Source organism: Venturia canescens, chromosome 5 (genome assembly GCF_019457755.1).
Source record: "Venturia canescens isolate UGA chromosome 5, ASM1945775v1, whole genome shotgun sequence".
Taxonomy (NCBI): domain Eukaryota; kingdom Metazoa; phylum Arthropoda; class Insecta; order Hymenoptera; family Ichneumonidae; genus Venturia; species Venturia canescens.
The window spans coordinates 26,057-50,008 of record NC_057425.1 but is presented as its reverse complement, the minus strand read 5'-3'; the positions used below and the strand labels follow the sequence as shown (position 1 = coordinate 50,008).

Here is a 23,952-nt window from a genome sequence, read left to right as displayed (position 1 = left end):
CATAGACATAAAAACATTTGAAAAAGTATGCGTATCTCGCTTTTTTAAATCTACCGGCATTTTCTATGCGCGCGGTGCACTAGGTCTAAATGGTACTGCGAAATCGTGAACCTCGTCGAGTCGCACTTCAATTCCTCGATGGCAAGTGAACGGTAAGAAACGGTGCTATGATTTTTTCCGCAGCGTTTAAAACGCGACTCATCGCGACTTCAACATCATTACTCTTAGGAGTAAACTCGAATCATCAAGAAGGAATGCGATTAAAATTGCATGATAAATGTTTCGAGTATACATCGCGTAAAATATCGGAATTGCAGCATTAAACGCGCATGCCCATTCGAATTAGCATAATGTTTAGCGAATCGATCGTGAACCGATGATAAAATGTAACTACATTTATTGATTATTATATCAACCGATTCGAGTAAAGTGAAAAGCTTTTTTCGTTCGAAGCTTGCAAACTTGGAGAATAAATCGACCGTGAAAACCGAAAGTTACGTCCGCACACGTATCGTGCACACGCACGGTATATTGGTTGCATATTGGTTGAGCTCCTCAAGAGCTCAATGGAGAACAGGTGCGAGATGGTGCAGACATGTCGCGACGATTCGCGAGTTTAGCCTCCCGAGCAGCCCATTCGCGCGAGCAAACCTCACTATATATTTTCTCTCGAGTCGTTGTGGTTTCCTCGCGCGGTCAAGTTTCGACGGCTATATTCTTGCGAATGCAGCTGCTCTCTCTCTCTCTCTCTCTCTCTCCCCAAGAAACCCTCTTTATCTCGGATTTTTACGAAGGAACAGCCATGATCGACTCTCGTTTACAGTGCTCTGCGGAGGAGCCACGGCGAGGATGAAAAAACAAGGAGAAGGAAACCTTGCGAGAAAGCGGAATGACGGAATGGAAAGGAACGAGGCGCGGTTTTGTTATGTAGGAAGAAAATTTATGTTATAGATTGATTAATTCCTCGAAGCATTCGACCTTTTTTTAGTCCAATAACTTTCATGACGTGTTTGTCATTTGTGGAAAAAAAAAAAAAAAAAAACAGGCACGTTAAACAGAGTAATTGCTGGGACGTTGGCTGTTGAAAATAATCTAAAAAACGTCGGGTGTGAAGCGAAATACATGTTTATGGGCGTTAGGGTTCTCATGCATATATATATGGGAATGCAGCGTTTGTAAATCACAACGACCATGGAATTTCTTAAACATTCTTGAGCGTTCTCGCTCGTTCCGCACTCGTCATCTCTATCATTTTCATCCTGCATGCGGTGAAAATTCTTTTCAATCATCAGGATAACAATGTTGCTTGGATTTGAGGAATGCAATACTCGAGTCGTCATACCTCCTCGCCCCATACCAAAAGAAATTGGTTCATTCTTCAGCAGGATAAGCCTGCAGTTTTTATGCAGTTTTTGCTTGAATTTTACCTTATGATTCTTTAAGTTTTCAAAAAATGAAAACACACGCTGATGATGTTTGAAGATCTTTGATGCTCCGATTATAGTTTTCCGACACGAGAAAAGCTTAAAAATCCTCGTCCGAGAATAAGTCGCATTATTATTACGGCAGTGCTTGTGAAAGTACATGCCGAAGCTCGAACTTTTACGATATTTCGGAACGTGCGGTCTATAAGTGGTATAAGAAGTGTGGAAAAAGTTGAAGGATAAGGTTGCCGTTAGTGGCGAGTCCGGCGGTTAACCACCTCTTCTATATTCACTTGTAAATGAGTAAATGAGGTGTACCGCATGCTTCTCGTCGTCGTAGGCCGCGTATCTTTCTCCCCTCCCCCCTCTCGCTGTCGCGCCTACGTGTCGGCATGCGCGCGAGGAGAGTGAAAAAAACGAAAAAAGGTGTCGAGTCACCTCGAGTTATATTCCGCTTTTCAAACGACTATAACCTTGTGCATCTAATCGAGCGATAAGCGAATTAATAAAATTGTCAATCGCCTTTCTACATTTCCGCATATTCGTTTATTCCCTCAATTCCGAAAAACTTGAGCCCGCCGATGCTTATATCTTGAAATATGTCCGAGTACGTAAAAAAAAACTTCTGCTTTTGTTCGCACTCGGAACCTTGGAAGACAGAAAGAGCTTATTCACGAAAAATAGTAAATTTTTACGCTCATCCTTTTTGGGCACGATATGTCGTAACACACGTACGCAAGTGGTCGTTGCTCAGATTCTACAAAAATTTTTAGCCAATTCCAAGTGCTGGTACGAACGTTTTGTGCACGGGGGAAGAAAAAACTATGCTGGCGCCGGTATATATATTTGCAGCGGAGCGTCTCATCGCCGGCGCCAAAAAGCTCAAATTTCTTATACTTTCATGAAATAGTTTGTTTGTGAGAGCCGTTTGAAAATTCTGTGACGTCATAAAACCGGCATATTCGCGTATATATAATAAGAGTAGCGGCAGGGCTCGCACACTTATGGCGACGAGCCGCTACCGCGTCTCTTGATGACTGTGCGTTAACGCGATCTTTTTATACTGCGAAGCATATCTGTAAATTATGAATTATTTAAGAAATCCTAAAGGATATTATTAAGGATATAATAAGTAAATGATTTAAATGAGTTTTGGATTATGAGGGGTTGTGTATGTTGGTCGTCGTCGCCCCGACGGTTATTGTCGGTTGGACCGCGCTCGATTGGGAGTGAGACTGATCTCGTTTCAATTGAAATACGAGCCTAAACGAGAGATGAAATAAAAGTCTATGACTCGCGCTTATACACTCCCGCAAGGAACATCTAAACTTTTGCGAGCTAGTGCGCACCGCATCAAGCATGTGAAACGCATGAACGAGCTTTACCGCGAGTATCCAATGGTTATCCATATTACACACTTTATTTACATATTATTTCGCGTATACGTTTGATAGGCGATATGCGCACGTGCAGATTCGTACCTAATCATTTTTAATGTCGATTTACTACAATAATACATAAGTATACTGAAACTGCGTCATCGTTTTACCACCATTTAATTATCTCGCATTTTTCATAGTCAACTCAATTCTCAATTTAAATGTCGTCCAAATTATACTTGTGGGCGAGGTATATATATACCTAATTGCATTCTAAATGAATGCGGACGTTCATTAAAATCGCAATAATTTAATTATTTATATTTCAACGTTTTGATATAGATTTCGTCATGGTTGAGAAAATATTGTTCGAATGTTTATTGTGCTAACTCTGGCATGCGGATCTTTCTCAGCTTATTATTCAATGTATCCACCACATCGCGAATGAGGTGTTTAAAGGCGGGATGGAAGTGAATCTCGACGAAAGCTAGTAAGATTATTGCGTATATCTAACCGAACAAGGCAATTATGTAATCATGCTGCACTGTTGTTATTATTATTGTCGTTGTCGTTGTTGTTGTTATCACTTATTTCTGCAATAGTGTCGCGTTTCATTCGTTCGAGAAAAAGTTGAAGAACGATAGCGTAAAAAATTATGCCTAATGCTTCGTTCTCGAGATCACTTTGTAGTACCGCTAGTATATACGCTGGCGTCACCATACATTTTAGCTAAAATAACTGAAAGAAAAAAATATTTGAAAGCTGTATACTGATGCTCTTTTACCTCGATCTTCTTCTTCATAACGCTTTGTGTGCGCGGCGCACACACCACGTATTTCTTTTTATCTCTTATTCATTGAATAAAGGTGATAGTTCTTCTCTTTTACAGTTTACCTTCTCTCAAATTAACCATATTTGATTTGAGAATGAGCAAAAGGAGGTGTGATTTCGACAAGGCAGAAGCCTATCGAGATAAAATATCGAAATATAAAAGATTGTTGAATGACACAATTGAAAGCGATGATCCAGATGGCCTTTCAGATATGGTATACGTAATAAAAATCTTATTCGATATTCAGAGGATCTATGAGAGTTATTAGGCATCTTGTCGTTAATCAAAGACAGATGTACCTTTTTTGACTAGGTTATGTCCCGGAAAGGGATCGAAACAAAATTTTTTATTTTGTTTTGGCGTTGTAAGGGGTCTGACGCATGTCGTTTTTTACCTCTTTACAATAGCTAACATAACCTAGATCTCATGCTCTTACAGATTCAGACACTAACGCTCAGTCAATTGACGAAACGATAACCGACGAGACCGATCGGAATATACCAAATGTTCAAAATGTGGTGAACGAGTCTGAAGAGACGATGAATGGTGAGGCTACTGCTCCCATTCTGAGCGAAAAAGCCCGAGAACTCCTGAGAGTTGAGAAACGTCGCCAAAAAGATAAAGCTTTCGTTCTCCATAATGAGTTAGCAGATTGTTGGAAAGAAATTATCTTGTCGGGTATGGAATCGACCGTCAAAAAATCCATGGAAGAAAAATACCCTACTACGGGAAATTGTCATTTGAAAGCACCGGATTTGAATGAGGAGCTCATTCCATTACTTCACAAAATGGCCAAGAATAGAGACAAATATTTAATAGCAAATCAGGAGATGTCTGGAAGAGGTCTGGTCGCACCTGGAAATGCGTTTGGTGCAATTTTTAATGATGAAAATGAGACAGTTGATAAAGATCAACTTCTTGAGTGGCTTTGTGACGCGAGCTCAATTTTTTGCGATGTGAATCATCAATTATCTAAAACAAGAAAACATTAGATATATATCAGCATGTGGACGAGAAACGTAAAGTCATATTAGAACAATCAGAAACGGATTCTTTTCTTTTTGGAGAAGATTTAGGCGAAAGAATTAAAACAGCGACGGCAGCAGAGAAAGTGGGTCTCTCTATTAAAACTCAGGCAGAGAAGAAACAGTCATATGTCCGTCAGATGTTAAACTGGAAGGGCTCGTCAGGATATCGAAGCGGCCACCGCCAGATGAGCCAATTCAACAAGACAGGACCGAGACCAACTCCGAATTTTCGATTTTCTAATTCGACGTATCGGAACACAGGCAGACAACAAAATCGAACAAAAACGTCAAACAACACGGAGAACTAGAAGTAATTCCCTTCGCAGGACGTTTACGCTACTTTTCACAGGCTTGGTCGAAAATTACTAACGATAGGTTTGTTTTATCTACGATAAATGGATACGAAATACCTTTCTTAAAAGCTCCCATTCAAACTTCAGAACCTAATGTACGTACAGATATTGATCCTATTTTAATGCAAAAGGCCTTAAAAATGTTTTAGATATTGAGGCTGTTAGAAAATGCAAAGAGAGTAAGGGTCAATTCATCTCGGGTATATTTTTAGTTCACAAAAGTAACGGGGAAATGAGATTGAAATTGAATTTAAAAAAATTGAACGAATTTATTGAGCCGATTCACTTTAAGATGGAGGATATACATACAGCCGTGAGATTGATGTCTGAACGTAGCTTCATGTTAAATATAGACCTTCAGAATGCATATTTTACTATACCCATTCATCCGAAATATCGTAAATTTTTGAGATTCAGATGGGGATACGATCTTTTCGAATTTGTATGTTTACCCTTCGGTTTGTGTACAGAACCCTGGGATTTTACAAAAGATCTCAAACCAATTGTGAGTTATCTCAGAAGCCAAGGATGGTTGTCAGTAATATATTTAGACAATATTTTGATCTTGGGAGAATCACACCAACGATGTAGAGAAAATGTAGCTGTTACAAAAAATCTCATTGAATCTCTGGGATTTATTTGTAATATGGACAAAAGTTGTCTTACTCCTTTAAGCACGTGCCAATTTCTTGGTTTTGTTTTGAATTCTGTAGAAATGTCTATTGAATTAACTCAAAAAAAGCGAGAAAAGATTCTAGCGACGATTGAGAAAGTGGATAGTTTGAAACACTGTTCTATTCGCGAATTTGCCAGTTTTGTAGGTTCATGTGACAGCAGCCTGTCCTGGGGTTGCGTATAGTTGGTTACACGTCAAAATCTTTGAACGAGTCAAGTATTTGGTCTTAAAAAAGTACGGAGGAGATTATCAGGCTGATATGTTGGTTCCGGATTTGGTAAAAAAAAAGGATCTTGAGTGGTGGCGAGAGAAAATTCTTATCACGAAAAACCCCATCCGCAAATCTATATATATATACAAAATATCGATAACAGAACAATTCGAAAAAAATTTCAAAAATCTTGAAAAAACATTATATTTAAAAAAAGACTAATCGTTATCTATTTTTTAAAGTGTCAAAAGAATCAAATAACAAGTAAAAATGAAAAACCGAAAAATCGCGCTTGAAATCATTTTGGAAACCGATGCCTCATTCTTCTTATTTGATTCGAACAGCTAAATCAATTTAAAAAAATTCCATCTAATTTACATTAAAGCATTAAAATTTATTATATCAATTCGAGGCCAAGTATTTTCTAAGGAATTGAAAAGAGTTTCCACTTGAATTACGTGCAGCACTAAAATTTATGATATCAATCGGTGGTCAAGTATTTTATTAGTAACTCCAAATTTTGACATTATTAAATTGTTCTAAAATGCTTCTAAATCCAAAAAAATTACATGAAAGCTAGTCATTTGTTACTCTATGGTCGCAGAGACATAAGAAAATCGATTCTTTTCAGACTTTCAGGATCTTCTGGTATTATTCACAAAATTCGACGTCGATTGGATCGATACAAATTATATGCTTAAATATGTGTTAAAAGTATCTTGTAAAAGTAAAACTTTTACAAGATTTATTTTCCCAAACCAAGGAAAGCTAATCGCTTCTACAACATTTTTTCTTTCCTTTCTCGTTTTTTCTTCCTATATACGTAAAACATCAGAAATGAACTCTAAAAAATATGACGCAGTAGGAGCAAGGCTGGGGGTGGTAGGTTCGTTTTTAACTCACTCTGAACGTTGTGGCATCTGGTGGACACGAGGGTAACTACATTTTGTAATCTCGAGAACGAGGCGCGAAATATAATTTCTAATTTCCACGATGTCGCGTTTGCATGCATCCCCCCCACAAGTTTTCTCGAGGATGTTGTCGACGCGCGTGTTTCTCTTACCAGCCGCGCTTCCTTTCTTTTAGTTCATATCCCGCTTCTATCTATCTTACTGTTTTACGCATCGCGCGAATCGTTTTTTCTCATTCTTTATCCTCTTCTCGCATCCGCGTATTCGCTTTCTTTCCCGTTCTCAACGTGTATTTACATATTATAGCTATCTTTTCCAATGGCTTTAACGTAATCCGTAGTTAGGGAATTATCGCAGCAAACATGCAAAAGTTGAGTAATTAACAGGCAAATATTTTGCCACACTTTTGTATCTACATCCAGTATGCAAGAAAATTTATTTAGTTTTCATTTCGTTGATGCGTGTCTTTTTTCTTAATTTTTCTCATCCCCTTTGTCACGCAAGCTCGCACTGGCTTGCGAGGCCAAGAAATTCTTACGATTATACCGACGCACGTTTCGAAAGACCCGCCGGATCTGTAATTCTCATTTCAGTAGCGGTTATACTGTGATCTCTAATAAGAACTAAGAATTTCAAATTCGGGGAAAGAACTATCGCGTGCCATGCGACATCGATGCTCCGAGAAGAATGTGCTGAATGTGTGTCAGAGTATATTGATGTAATCAAATAAAATTCGATCGAACGATCAGCAAAATGCACGAAAGCGGGGTGAGCGTTAGGAATGTTGTAATTAGATATATTTAACAAGATTGCTCGATTCATGACGATAGGCGACATCCTGCCAATCGTCATGAAGTGGTGGAAGAAAAATTATTGACTAATTGGGTGCATGGGGTAGTGTCGATGTATATAATGCTCCGTCGTGAAACAATTGATTCGTCGGCTTACGCTGTTATAGACTCTCCCGTCCTTCTTATTTGCCTCATTCTCGAACGACAAAGTCGCGCGTTTGTCTTTTTGTTCATTCATAAGTGCTGGCTGTAGAAAAATGAGAATGCGCGTACGTGTATCGAGTACACACAGGGATGCGGCGGCCTCGAGGAGCACGATCGCTTTCGCGATCACTGAGCGCGATGAGTAGATTGACGAGAATGCGAGAACGTGTCATTAAAATCATCAAGCTCGTTCGAATACTCACGAGCTGGTCGGGAACCGGCGCAACGGAAGCTCGAAAGAGCTCGCATCCTTATTATGTATCTATGTTTCTCTGTCAATATATATGGGACGCTTCAAAAGGTGCATGTTCAAAAGGTGCTCTTTCCCGTTGCCGGAATAGTCAGATATTGTATGATATCCTGAATAAGTTATTGTTCATGAGCAGGAGTCGCAACCATCCGGAGCACAGCTCAGCAACCTCATTCGAGCAGCCGTCCCGCCGTCGCGCCCCTTACAATCGTCAATATCGCACGACCGGTGCCTCGCCGCCGGAGAGACAATTGGCCGATGATTTTTCGTTGTAAAACTTGCGGAGATCTGCTCGCTGCTAAAGAATTTCGGATACATTATTTTGGGAACAGTCTGTATATGCGCGCGTCACGTATACCTGCGGGTTATCCCCCCCCCCCCTTTTTATCCTCTCTAGTACTTTGCTGCGTGCGTATATATATATAGGATTGACATGTGCGTCCAAGGGTATTTGCAACGAACATGACACATCGGCGGAGAGAGGAGAGCAATGGAAAGATTCTCTCTCTCTCTCTCTCTCGCGCAATAAAAACTCGAAGCTGCATGGTGGTTCCGACCGAAAGCAGGGAGGCTCTGCGCGCGCATACAACATTGACTGAAGGCACACGTGGATGTATTTATACAGGGCATACAGGGTCGTCATGTTTATTGTATTACATATTTGCGGGACGCTTGTTTTCTTCCGGAATAGCCTTCTCCGTTTCTTTTAAGAAAATTTAATGATGCTTTTATCCTGTCGATGCCTCCAAAGTTTTTAATAAGCGATCGCGTCTGAGTCGGCGGTAATGTAAAACACACTTATTTCGTTATCTGCTCTCGAAATATTTTTATTCAAAGCGTTCATTCATCAAGATTGTTATACGTGCCAAAAATCCAATGCGGTACACTTTTATATGAATCCAGCCCTTTTATACGCAGACATCATGTGCAACCATTTCGAGAGTATAGTTTTGTATCGGCGACGTAAACGGAATATAAACGAGATGATATATACGCATGCAACTACGTTTGTGTGAATCGTACAAGCACGGACGAATATGAAAACGCCATGCATGCAGGAGTAAACGTCGGTTGCCTTGCTCCGTTGCTCGTTGCTCTGTATATACTTCTTTGCTCATGGCAGAGCCGCGCCAGTCGCATACCAAGACAATAATCCATACACAAGGTGTTCCGAAAGTCACGCGGTACGACTTTCAGTCTCAAATGAACCGTAATAGTTTTTTCAATGTTTTCAAGCTTTAGTTTCATCTTTCGGATGGACGGCTCAATAATTATAGCTCTTATATAGATGCGGTGAAGAGCATATAATGCCTCTAATCAATATCGATTGTCGTCATGAAGATTAAGTAAGCGTTCAACGAAAAAATGTGTAAAGAAATTCATCTCTTTCTATAAAAGGATTTTATGCTGGATTCGGTAGTCAGATAGTTTCAGCTTCCGCTCTTGGTTCGCACGATTCCTTATATCCATGACCGCGAAGATTTATTACCGATTTACAATTTAAAAAAATAAATAAATTTCTGCATGATTATGTTATTCAACGGTTCTGCGATTCTGTGAGCCGTCGACAAAAAAAATGCAAGTTTATTCTTTATTTCTCATTTGGCTGAGCTCGGCAATTCTTGATTTTCAGAAATTCGTCATTTTTCATATTTCTATATGATAATCTGTCCAACGAAAACCACTGGTCGTAGGACATCCTGTATAAAGCTCGGAGCAACGAACAGGTCTCATACGAGGGTCCTCACGAACGGATGCGCATAAGGAGAGTGGGAAATGTGCACCAGTCAAACTGGTATCATTGTTCCAAGTGCATCTACGATTGGTCCATACGTATGCATCTTTTCAATCCCTCTCTTTCTCGCTCTTCCGCACTCCTGCTTATTTCTCTTTGTTCCGCTTTGTTTAACTCTTTTTCTTTTTTTTTGTTTTCCAACTATACATCGCCGATTTCAGCCTCGTGCCACACACGCTGCACGCGCACAATGTAGTATCACGATTCGGTGACCGTTAGAAAAAGTTCCAGACTGTGAACGCGCGATAATATACATTTTCAACGCACGAATATATACAATTTGATGAAAGAAAACTCATCGTCGGTGTACTCGCTTCGCGACAAAAAAAGTTGGGAAGCATGCAAATAATATATTTGGATAAGCAACACTTTGGCCTTTTCGTTGCCTTCTGCGGAAGACTTCTGGATTGATGATTGAGAATAAAATGATTTGCAAGTTATATATGATTACGCGATAAAACGTGGGATTTATGGGATCAAATTGATGGAAGTGATACACGTAACGTTCGTCACCGGGTATAAGGATGCGTCTCCAGGATAATTATAACGTGTTCATCGTGCTGCAATTATTATGCTCTATTTAGTTCAAGCTCTCCCCCCCCCTCCAGCTCCAACGGTATGCACGCGCATGTACGGGACAATCCGAGTACTCGAATTCTCAATAATATCATACTTCATCATCTCATTCGTTTTATTTTATCGATAAACATTCATCGAAAGTCATGCAATTTTCATTATTGATAATTATTAATAATATTGACATATGTGGGTATGAAAAATTGAATTCTTGTACAAAATTAAGACCGCGATTTTCAATTTCGGCGAGAAACTCTATTTTTCTTTTTACATAATAAATAAACGGAGTCTGTTAAAGTCAGTCTGTTTCCACATAGAAAAATAATTTCACTTGGAAGTCGCGAGTCGACAAAATCCATAGAAATTAGAGTCATTTATCAATGGAATGATTTCCCCTTTCCACCACGACGGTATAACGTTAATCTCGTATGGAATTCCCGCGGTCGAAGCGAGCTCCATACATCGCGAACGTTATAATCAAAAGCGATTAGTTAATAACAGAGGGGGCTCTTTACCATTGTGAATAAATAGTGCGCTCCAGTGCACGGACGCGTAATTAAGGTGCCGAGTTTTCTTTGTACATAATTTCATGTACAAATACGTACTCACATATATTATGCATGCGTCATTTCACGCCGAATCGACTACGTTGGACTTGTGAATTTTCTTCAAAAATACGATGATAAACATTCCAAAAATCTGGCGTGACTATACAGGGAGCAGTCTTGAAAATTATTCGGCAATCGCTCCGAGTTTCGTCAATATATTTTTAAACAAAACTCCCAAAAATTTAATTTCTTGAAATTAACGATTTTTTACTTTAAATGAAAAAAATGCATGGAAAGGCGATGGTCAATACTTTTCTTAAATTTCTTGTGTGCCCGAAAGAATAAATAGGGCTTTCCCATTCGGTTATATTCCTCATTATCGAAAGTTTTTAGTCGAACGACAAGTTGAAAAGGTATGACGCGACGCAAGTTGATTTGGCGTGGAATGCCCCTCGCATAATATCTTGGCACGGTTTGTTCATGCGTATGAACTTGTATACATGGTACGACTTATAAATGTATGTATATAGAGTTGCGGTATACGTAACATTATCGTGAGTTTTTGTGACAAGGGAAATGTATGAGTTTCCTTTTGGCAACAACGTTATAATAAAGTAAAGGATGAACCACTACAGATATTTATTTTCTATTTGTGTTTTCTCTCCGTCTATTAGAACGGTTTCGTGCGCACGTTTATCTTTGGTATTAATCCGTCGCCATCATATAGAACCCGATCGAAGGAGCGAGAGAGAGAGAGAGAGAGAGAGAGAGCTGGTTGATTATACGTTAGATATGTAATGGCTACTGACATGGCTACTATATCGACGTGATATTTCATACCAGCCATCGTGAATTCTATGTAATTAGTGTGAAAGTGCACTGCACCGAGGGTCTTATCGAATCAGACAAATTTTATAGCTCGTCCTCGTCTTCTTTTCTCTCAAGTGAATTCAACTTATTGAGGCGCAGAAAGCCAAGAAATAAATTTTTAAAAAATCATTTGTATAAACAGGGATAATCGTGGAAGTAGATCGAAAACAACATTCGATTTTATTACGCGTGTTGCAAAGGAACTGACTAGTAGAAGAATAAATGGCGAGAAAATTTAATAAGAATCACCTCGTGCTACACGTGCTATAATAAAACAAAATAACGTGTCATTTGGCTTTGATAATAGACTCGGTGTAATTACTTCTCGTTAGCTAAATAATTTGATATTGTCGGATGATCGAGGGAGAGAAAGAGAGAAAGAATCATAAAAACACTAAAAGCCACGGCAGGTGGAGATATACTCGGCTGTGCGACGCTGCTGCTGGGACTTTTAATAATCTGCATGTATATTCTTTGCTCGCTTTTTCTGTCTCTCCCGCTCTCTCGATATTCTTAGCCCGTCGCCAAACGAAATAAGGGGTCATCATCATCTTCGTCCTTGGAAATTTAACCTATCCAGACATGGGATAAAAATTCCTTTTTTATCCCATGTCTGGATGAGAGCAAGTGGAAAGCCAGCAGGAGTAGGCGAGGGGTTGAGGAGTTAGTCTCAAGTCTGAAACGTGAGCTCACTTATGCGGACTGTTCTTATAAGAGAGCATGGATCAGTCGGTACATCGCAACCGTGAGTGCGAGAGAGATAGCTGCAAATTATGAAAGCGAAATTTTTCCGCCCCGTTCGCCCGCGATCGAAATAATAAAAATGTCACTTCATTTTTGCCATCGCCCTGAGTAAGCTGACAGAGCCTTTTTTTAAATCGTGCGGTCAAACTGTGTCAAAGAGTTTCGCGATTTCTAAAATTCCAAGTGAGGCGAGGTGACTGCATCGTCATATACCCTCAATATAGGGGAACATGGGGCAAAGTGGCCACCCACTTTTTTGGGGCATTTTTGAATTCTGGGGCAAAGTGGCCACTCATGCAATTCCGATTTCTGGCAGGGCACAGGATCAGTGAGAATTCTATGTTTTTTAAGATATTGGTAGCTATTTGAGGCAGAGGGTGAGAATCATTTTGCGAATTACTGATAAAGGTCTATTTTATTTTGATTGACAAAAATCGCACTTATAATGGACTTCATTTTCATCAACACCTGCACACAAGGTGTGCGCCCATTTTAGGCATCTTTCGCAGCGAATTCAGTCTTCGAAGGAATGCGAATAAAGTTGATCGCAGAAAATACAAGCAACGTCCGCCGCAGACAAGAATTTTTCTTTTTTGATGATCTCTTTTTTCTTACTCACTAGATTTGTGCGATACGACGGACTCGTGATAATGGCGGTTTTCCCACGATTTGCCCGATAAGAACGGGCTTTTGCCACTGGTAATGGCAAAATTTATCGAATTATTCCGATTAATTCTTTTTTCATCCCATCGAAGGAGGGTACCTACTATGCTTCGTTTTCTTTTCGGTTTATCGCGGCCTTCAATGTTCCATCCGGGAACAGTCTATTACAACGTCTATTTAATCAGAAGTGACAATTATCGATTTTCATGGCATTTGAGGGGGTGGCCACTTTGCTCCAAAAATTTTTTTTTTTCAAAATTCGAGCAATAAGGAGGTGGAATCAGTTTGGGGACATAAAAATAAGTAAATGACCATGTGCTACCCGACAAAACTCGTTAAATTCCTTAAGTGGGCCACTTTGCCCCATATTCCCCTATATACGAGACTCTTGTTATATGATTGTGCTCGCGGTATGCGAGGCCCAATTTCCCGTCGTCTCTTTCTCTCCGTTGAAAAATTCGTCGCCCATTTTACCATGTAGAAACAACGAATCTGCTTAACAAAATGGTCGTTTGACCGAGCACAAACAAATTGCGTATCCAATTCAGGAAATTTCTTTGAGAATGAAATTCTTCTGCAATTTATTAATAGAGTCGTTTGCCCGAGCGCGCACGTTTCACTCAAAACGTGTTTGGGAAATGCGTTGTGATAAATGCGTTGTAAATAACGGAACGCATCGTAAGATTTTATTCCGAAAGTCATTCCTACAAAAAAGGAATAGTCGACGAAAAAAAAAGAAACCGATGAAAAGATACCAAGATTATACCTGTATATAATTCTCCGTGGATAAGATTAAAGAGAGACCGACCGGAGCAGGGATAAAAGTCTTCGGGAGTCCTTGAGTCCGTTGCGAGAGTAAGATGTGTCCGTCAAGATATTGACTTTGAATATTCATCAACGAAGCCGCCAATGAAATTTTATCCCATATTCCGTCTGTTTCTTTCATCTCAGCCTTCTCTCTTCCTCTAATCTCTTATACTCCTTTTTCTCCATATTTCGCTTATTCCATCGTTCCTCCTCCTTTCCTCCACCTTCGTGTATAAGTCTTATTTTTTTATTATTATTATGTATTTTTTTCTCGTTATCTTCCGTTCTTTTCGCCTGCTCTTTTTTCATATTCCCTCCCATCAATTCGCTCAATTCATTTTTATTTTCCTTTCAGTCTAATATGCGTGCTTTTTTATTTCTTCATATTCTTTTTCCCTATTTCGTTTGGGTTTCTCGCGTATTAGTTATTTCATTGTGCATTTCTACTTTCACTTTCTCCTTTTCCGCGAGAAAACTATTTCCCGCGAGATCGAGAAAATATCTCTCGTAATTGCTGGCTTCTTCGTAAATGGCACGACGCGGTGGGGCACGCGGCGGCTCGTCATATGCCGCGTGTCAAATTCCCCCTTGGGGCTTCCCGCTTCCTCCCCCCTTTCTCTCGCTTCCCTCCTTGTCATCTTGAATGATCCACGGGCTCCATGGAAATGTATACTTTTTGTACTTTCACCCGCGCCGACGAAGAAATGAATCGCGAGGTTTTTCAAGAATCGCAAAACTCTCGCGCGGTTCGTAAAACATGCGGCATCAAAATTTTTATGACGATGTAAAGATTGATACTTTGGGAGAAAAGAAATCATAAAATTCGCAGATTCTCGCATATTGTTGCAATGAGATATACGAGCGTCATAAAAATGTGTTAATTTATCGGCGTGCTTCAACGCGATAAAGCGCGAATTATCGTCGGTATTTTAGTAACGCAGGCATTTCATGAATTCATTTCAAGGAGTAGGAGAGCAGTGGAGAAAGAGTCGGAACAAAACCATGCATTATTTTTCTTGAAAAATCCCAGCATATGAGTAAGAGCAGGGAAAGAAAACGTAGAGTATTTTAGTCTTTATACGCGGGTGGGCTAAATAAGAATGTCGTGATTTATTGAAAACGTGCCGGGAAGAATTTGCAGCTAATCGACTCGCCGAACAACGCGAAACTCGAGTCAACACACTCGCCAAGTATTTCTCGCGTCCGCAGTCGAGCGGTCTCAGCAAGAGAAAATCTCGCATCGAACGTGAGAGATTGCGCGCGCGCACGCAAAACTATATATACGCAGTTTGTTACAAAATTTAAGTCCAAAATGTAGAGCTTCCGGTAAGAAAAGCACTTCGTAACCGCGATGCGACCGATGATCGCGATGACAGATCCAAATGAGAGAACAGCCGAGAGAGAGAGAGAGAGAGAGAGAGAGAGAGAGAGAGGAGGGCGTGGCGTTAGTCAATCGATATCTCTCATCAAGCGCGTGTTTGCTCGATAATTATGGATATTGAAAGGTATAGTGCGTCGAGAACTTTAAGTACACTTGCCGATATATACATGGGCGGGAGCACAGATTTCAAGCGGCAAAAATGTGGAAGAGCATATAGCGGTGCAGCGAGCTGGATCTCTTGGGTTGGGTTGGCTATCGCGGCCTCCCCTTTTTACTATTTTGCACGTGTTCCGGGATAAAAGAGCGAAGAACGAGTTAACACAGGAAGGATTCCACGGAGTTTATAGCGCGAATGGCACTACCACCGCTCGCGTAACCGCATGCACCGTGAGCAACAGCCCGCATCGTAAATTTCATGGTTATAAACGTCTTGGAAAGCTTCTCCAATGTTCCTGGCTGTTGGAGATTGTGCCAAGTACTGTCCCTTTTTTACGTCGAACAACATTTTGTTCCGCATCTTTATAGCGCTGGTTTTCGGTCCCTTATCGAACCGCGCTGCTGCTGCATGGGTGACCTCTTTGGATTCGCCGGAGGGGTCCCCGAATCTTTCGAGCTCACAACCTTTGTTTTCAAACTTTTTTCAACTTCTCAGCCGGATAGATATATTTTTTGTTTCCACATATATTCCCGCTAAGCTATACGCGCACAAAATCGAAAAATACGTTCCCGATTTAGCGCACTCGCTCCTCGCCGCCTATATATATCTTGGAGCGCATCGCACATATACGCGCGGCCTCGAATAACTCGTTTTCCTGTCGCCAGAGGGCGTTCTCCTCTCCTCTCTCTCCTCCTCTATATACGTATAATATCTATATTTGTATGCACATGCTAACTTAAACGATTCTCCGCACCGGTGCGTCCTCCTCTCGGTGGTTGGCCGCGCGCGGCGCGGCTTTCGCGCATGCACCGCCAACACGCGACGACTCGAGAACGAGGACCATGTTTAAAGCAAACATGTAAAAGCAGAGACGAAGCGAGTTCAACTTATTTGTGAATTGTCGCCGAGCATTAAGTGTAGGGCCAGAGAGTGAGATCGACGTGCAAACGGCCTGTTTTTATCGTATTCAAACAATATATGCGGGTATATGCCTTTACGATCATCACTCTCGATGACATTTGACGTCTCTGAGTGATTGCACAGCTTTTAAACTTGTTAACATGCACCAACATTCATCTTATTCTTGCATGTGTGTATATAGGTATACAAGCTGCAAAAGCTACGACACTCGAAGGATTTGTATTTCAACGCTAAAACGCTGCGCCGAGTTTCGTCAACAAAGTATTCTTTGTATTGTATGACACGAATTTTCGTTGTCGGTCCCGTCGCAATGATGTGATCTCTATTTCTCGTTTTCGCAGTATCTCGAGCCCATTTTTTTCGAGTCGTCGTCGTTACGGTATGTATAGTGGAGACCGGGGCAAAACGGGATACCCGAAAAATTCTCGAAATTTTTTTGACTTTTTTGCCCTAATTCTATATATTTGTCCGAAAATTAACGGAAAATATATTTTTTTCCAAAACATCATGTTTTTTTTTTTTTTTTAATTTCCACTATATAGGGTAACGTGGGGCAAAGTGGATAGTTAATTAAGCCATGAGCAATTAAGTTAGATGTGTCGGTTTACATATGTGCTGTCAACTACTGCTGTGTTAAAAAATTTATTTTTCACAGTAATTTTTCATATTCTGTCAAAAAAAAAAAATGGGGCAAAGGGGACTTCCCCTTGGAAAAATGCTCTACGGACGATTTTGGCTAGATACCTCGAATGTACGGTGAAATTGAATGAAATTTGAATAAAAAAAAAAAGAAATAGCCTCGTGTGGCCACTTTGCCTCAGCTCCCTTATTTTGGCGGACTATCATCTGTGGCCACACCTGCACACAAATCATGTGCACACTCCGCACAAATTTAACACTGAATTCTTGGTTTTTGTGAGTAAAAAATAGACGGAGCTTTTCAAATTCCTGAAAAGTTCAATATTTCCTTAGGTATCCCGTTTTGCCCCGGTCTCCCCTATATATGAGGGAGGTCTGATCGTGAGGTATGAAAGGTCCGTGAAAGATTGGCCGTCATACCCGTCAGTCGAGCCGCAAAGCTCCGCTCCGGAGCTTGCATGGCAAAATAGGTGCTATCGGTGCCATTGTGTGACCGAGCGATGCGATGCCTGTCTGCGTGCCGCGTGCTTTCTCTCTCGGATCGCGGTGGATCGATCGATCGATCCTCGGCTCTTTCGAGATGAGCCAGTGCGCGCACGCCTCGATGGTAACGACGAGATAGGAACGCACCAGCAAAACTCGATGACGAGAGTCCCCGATTGCTTGGCTCCGCGCAATCTTTTCATCCTGCTTCCTGATGCTACAACGGCTCGCGTATAGCACTTTTCATCGGGGTTCCCCCCTCCCTTCCTTTGATTTTTCTCTTACAATATATGTAGTTTAATCAAACGCCGTGGATATGCGGCGCGTGATAATGATTTATTGCGTGCTTTAAATAATAACCGCGGCGCGAGCATCATTCGATCAACAGAGCAACGACGATGCAATAACGACAATGACAAACGATATAAATCGCGTAAAAATGACGATAACGAATAGAGCCAAGCTAAGTAAAAATCTATCGCTACTTTGCTCGATCGTCTTTTAAGAGGATGGATCAGTCGGTACATCGCAACCGTGAGTGCGAGAAAGATAGCTGCAAATTTCGAAATCGAAATTCTTTGACACTGTTTAACCGATTAAAAAAAGGCTCTGTCAGTCGATTTTTGCTATCGTTCTGCGTAAGCTGACAGAGCCTTTTTTTTAATCGGTTAAACTGTGTCAAGGAATTTCAATTTCGAAAATTCCAAGTGAGGTTAGTCGACTGATCCATACTCTTAATAAAAGCACATTCCATTCCATTGGACATTATGCCTGTTCACGGAGCCCGGGGAAAAGACGCGAAGCCGATAATAATCACGTGATCGCTTCTCGCGAATAGATCGGAGAAAATACTCGCGTCGAAAAGTAATCACTCCGTGTACCAGCTTTCGCGCGGTGTGTATGAACGTGTGTGCGCGTGTGTTGCCTTTTTACCTAAAAGAGACAAATTGTGGAAAAAACTGGTGACAGCTCTCGCACTCTGCACAAGGGAGCAGAATAGTTCTTCGCCGTAACCTAGGACCAGCTTTCGATTTACAGATAGATTCACGCATGTTTTTGTATACAGGGTGTTTGGTTCTTTAGAATTTCTTCAGTGCTTTGAATTTCAGAGTTGCCGTGGTGTCGGTATTCGCATATGTGCATGAAAAAATTCCCATTGCTGGAAAATGAATATCATCATGCAATTTCTGACAAGTGCCGAGGTTACGAAAATGTTTCCCCCCCCCCCCCCCCCCCATATTCGAGTATTCTGATTTGTTATTTTTTCCCTTGATACTGTAATGTCGGGGGGAGGATCTGAAGTACGAAGCAAAGGGTAAATAAATACACCGAGTCCCGAACGAGCAAAAAGCGTTACTCTCGCACGGAGAGACCTTTATAGCAAAAATTGCTATGTTTTTATAGTAACGTCGGACCATATCGATATTATATAATAATAATCGCTAACAGAGTGTGTCAAATAATGCAAAAGTTTGGGGAACCATTACCACAGTCCATAGTAAATAACGCGCTGTACTATATGAAAAATTAACACCGAGCAAATTTTGATTAAAAACATAGTAAATAATGAAATGCGATTTGATGAAAATTTCACCAAAGACACGAGTGACATTCACATATCGATACATAGTTCGATGTAAGAATGTTACAGACCTAATTTCTGCCTGTCGTACATATATGGTAAAATTTGAGATAACTGCTTTCGGCATCAAAATTACTATGGACTTTGGTGAAATGTAATAGAATGGCGATATAGAGCAGCGCTGCTACAAAACATAGCAAATTTTTCTATGTATTCATTCGAAATATTCGTATATAAAAGTCTCTCCGTGCGTAGGTCACCCGGTATACATGGAAAAAGTGTGGAAATAAGTTGGCAACGTGCGGCAAGCAGTATACGAGAAGATTCGCGGTACTAACTCTCTTAACTCGTATGAGCATGGGAGGTATTAGTTCTAGTCTCGAGGTCGTGGTCAACGCGAGCTCGGCGGACTTTCCAAGCGATCCATTTTGCGCCGGGGTTATCCATTACTTCTTCTCTCATTCATTTATAGTCAACGTGTGTCGAGTGACCGCATAACGCATGCGGTGGAGAAAAATGGCAAGTTATACCGGACAAATGGAAGCAAAAAATTGACGTACGATCGAGCTCATTATATGAAATACCAGCATAAACACGATACTTTTCGACATTTGCTTACTTTTTCATCTCTCTACTAGAATTGGTTTCATTAAATTCATCCACCGTTCATTAAAAGTTGCCACAAATCCTGAAATAGCGTACATTTTTATACGCCGATTCTATCGTATATCACGGATTCCACGTATGCTGTAATGTTCCTTCGAAAAATAGAAAAAAGTTTAAAAATCTCTCCAAAAGATATACAATTGCGATGTCTGAAATCGTAATTGGCATCTGCTTTTTGGTTTCTCCCTCATCAGGAATATCACGAGTTAACCGCGCGCCAAGTTCATCGCGCTTTATTTCCAGTCCAAGCGGAATATATTATATGTAAAAAAAAAAAAGCTACGGAAGAGTACAGCAGGAAGTTATCTCGCGTATACGCATTATCAAACGAGCTTCGGCTCGCATACGCATGCGTAGGTGTATGCATATGTTATAAAAGGAAGAGAAACCTATCTCGTTACGTTTTTGTGTCATCTCGGAGGGAATCCGGGCTCGCTCATGCCAGGCCATATCTCTCCATTCTCCAATTTCGTTAATTTTTCTTTCTTCTTTCTTTCCTTTTTTTTTTTGCACAATTCAATCGTCAATTACCATATGGAGTCCATAAAGCGCGTGAACGATGCTTCTAATCCAGGCTGAAATGGACAGCGACCGCGTCTCGAGACGCGATCTTCGAGGCGATAACAAACGAGAATATATGTTTATAAATTGGAGTTTGTGCGTGGAAGGTCCGTTGACCGGAGATCCGCGACAGCTTATTCTCGTGTTAATCTATCGAGCGAACCGGTTGAGAAAATGTAAAAGTTCAACATGTTTTGTTGCGAGGAGGAGAGTCAGAAGTGTATCGGAGCACCGAAATCCAATGCGATTATACGAGTTGAAATAATCGTCAAAGTGACATTAAAAGCAGAGACAAACGCAGCTTACGGATTTATTGGAATACAAACGAACGGATAACAGGAAAACAAGCGGTTGAGTCATTCAATGCGGATAATTAAACACACGAAGGTCCGAGCGACTCGCCGAATGAGATTTAATGATGCGGTTGAGAGAAAGAGAGAGAGAGAGAGAGAGCGCGAAACGAAGATGAAGAGGGGGGAAAAAGTGATCGAGTCAAGAGGTCTCTGAGAGTTCCGAGAGACAAGTCCGAGAGTCTCGGCGAAGACTTTTACTCCGCGAGTTGTCTCCTCTTTTTCTTCCTTTTCCTTTCAACAAGCGGCGTAATAACCGATGATAAATCGTCGCGAGGATTAGAAGCGAGCGTGATGACAAAAACAGTTTAAATCTCGAGGGGTTGCGAATCCCGGAGATTCTCTTGATGCTCGGCTTTACTTGAAATATTTGTCCTTTTCATTATTATTATTATTATTATTGTTGTTGTTGTTGTTGTTGTTGTTGTTGTTGTTGTTGCTGTTGCTGTTGTTGTTGTGGCACGTCCTTCTCCAAGCGCTCGAGAAGCGAAACGAAATATTTGAATATCAGTCTGCTTTTGTTGCAACATATCGCGCGACACACGATCTTCGTATATACGAATTCAAATATAAATGTGTTTTTATATGATGAAAACGAATGATCATTCCAGATATAACGACACGATTGATTCGCGTCCTGTTGATAAAATTCAATCGAAACCGATGGAAAATTTTTACAGAAACTTACATTATCCGATGCATTAACATCAATGCCGTGACCAATGAGAATTTCGCAGGTTTCCACGTGTCCAGCGGCGGCTGCCAACAGCAGTGGACTCCTGCCATTCTGAAAAATTTTCATCATCCATTTTTCTATGACCGATGCATCCAATTATTTTTATTCTTGATAATCTGATTATTATTATAGGAATTTCGGGTAAAGGGTGTGAAAGCGCAAAGGTATTATTTACTCACCCGGAATATATATTAAAAATCGCGCCGCGTTCATTGATATCGATTCGCGGCGTCCGCGATTCTTCTGATTAATAAATCGCGCCATTCGTATACGGACCGAGGGATATAAACTTTTTTTCGTTCATAGATTTATACGTAAGTATAGGTGCATGATACACATGTAAGATAAAGAAGCAGCGTGAAAAGGGATACTATATATAAACGTCGCATGTGTTAAGGCCCCGTGGCGTTAAATCGTATCTTGCAAATTACGCGGTGTCCTCGTTCACATTTGTTTTTATTTATTTATTTATTTATTTATTTATTTATTTTTTTTTTTCATATTTTTATTTATTTTTTGTTTTTCATATAGCGAGCGCCGCGAGCGCGTCAGTGATTGTTGCGCATTCGAATGAATCGTCCATATAAAAATAATCAATAATCTAAAGTCGGGAGTGGATTTTGACGCGAGTACGCGCGTTTCGGACACAATAAATTTGCGGTGCGGTGAGCCGAATGCAGCCGAATGCAACCGCGAATGCCGATGATAATGCGATCCATTAAATGAAAGACGAGTCATGTGTTTTATCGTTATAATGTATTAATGGGGAAAGCTCATGCATGCGGATGAAAGAAAAATTTCCATTTCTCACCTCGTCGGGTAAGGCCTTGGATCCGTCATCGAGGAGACGCGAGAGACGGGTCGCGTCGCCACGTGCCGACGCCTCTCGCACCTTTTCTGCCATTCCAGTCACGCATCTACGAAAAAGGGAAAAGAAAACGGTCAATCAACACGAATATATATATATAGACGCGATAATGAAGAAGAATATTTTGAGATTGCAGAGTGAGTGCGAAAAATCATTAAAGTCGTTATATCGGAGGTTCCGTGTGACCCTGTTTTCCTAAATTCCGACGCACGGTGATAACGAAGCAAAACCCGATTGAAATGTTTAATGTTGATTTTATATACGAATGTACTTTGCTCATCTTGGGTGGTATCGTCGCAGGGGATATGGTAAAAAACGTGAAAAATATACGCAAGTGGGAAGAAAGCGTGCTCCAATAAGTGATGAAACCGACTCATAAAAAAGCCAGCCGGAGCTGAGGGGATATATATGTATGAATACGCGCAGAAAAATAAAAGAGAAACACAAGTTGTTTGAGTTAAATTCAAAGGGGCGTTGCGCGTGACAAACGAGCGAAAAAGCAAAGCGGTAATGGGAATGGGAGAGACGAGGGACCTGCGCACATCAGCACTTATAAAAGGAAACAATGATACACGTTACCATTGTACCTCGGCGATCAAACAATGCGTGGGCTTCATAGTCATTCATACCCGTTGTTGCGTTGCATGTCCGCATCGCGATGGCCTGCTTGTACGACATTTTCTTATATAAAAACAAACCCAAACACAATTAAAAATCATATTAAGCTGAATTTTTCGTGCGCGAGGATCAGTCGAAAAGCCTAGCAACGATATACTTTCTCCCTAAACGTGTAGCAAATATAAACAATAATTCATATGTCCGTGCCGTATCAAATTAATGCGAAAACTGTTTTTGTTTGCAACGCTTGATTCGCGCGGCGTACAACGTTCCGTTGTTTACCGCGCGCCTTTGTTTTTCGTCACGAGGATATCCTGCTCTTATATTTGGCTTTGTCTAAAAGAATAATTAGCAAATAGCAAATGAAAGTGAGTGAAAAAATTATCAAGGAATTTGCGGCGGCGGCGACAGTGGCGATACAGCAACAATGCATATTAGCTAAAAGCGCATGGTTCCGGACTATATACACACCACGCTTGCTGGGAGGTCTCTACTCCCCAGGAATAACATGAACGTTATTTAAGGAAGGAAAAAGTGGGGCTCAAGCGGGCGATGGGATGGGCTCGTAAAAAGTTGCGAGGTTATACACACCAACAATTAAAATGAAATGAATAAATGATTTAAGAGAATTAACTCACAGCATGTAAGCTTTGGTTATTCCGTAGTCCAAGTGACCGTACATATCCAGTAAAATTTGGGCCCTTGAGACTGGCATTTTCGTTCATACACGAGACAAATAAAGCAAAGAGCGCGCAGTTGGGCAGATTTTTATTTTTATATAAACCTTTTCAAAAGCTATGATAACATTGAGAAGGTTTACACCGCGTGGAAAACTTCAATATATCGGTATCAAGAGGAGGGGAAGTAAGGAAGGAAGGAAGGATGCAGGCGATTTAACAAAGGCGGTAAAGTTGATGATAATGCTACT

General features: G+C 40.7%; 1 protein-coding gene across 5 annotated transcripts in view; it reads right to left on the bottom strand.

Moving 5' to 3' along the window:
* The window catches only part of dgo (ankyrin repeat domain containing protein 6 diego), a 98,050-nt gene that overhangs the window by 59,048 nt on the left and 15,050 nt on the right, over positions 1 to 23,952 (bottom strand). For 3 of the 5 annotated variants that reach the window (XM_043418670.1, XM_043418669.1, XM_043418667.1), the window contains 2 exons: positions 22,350 to 22,455; positions 21,491 to 21,589 (listed from right to left, as the gene is read on the bottom strand). In XM_043418670.1, the coding sequence (XP_043274605.1) occupies positions 21,491 to 21,589; positions 22,350 to 22,442 (192 nt within the window). In that variant the 5' untranslated portion in view covers positions 22,443 to 22,455. Of the gene's footprint in view, positions 1 to 14,021; positions 14,573 to 21,490; positions 21,590 to 22,349; positions 22,456 to 23,662; positions 23,755 to 23,952 lie in introns of those variants that run through there. The other 2 variants (XM_043418666.1, XM_043418671.1) reach the window with 2 other exon arrangements.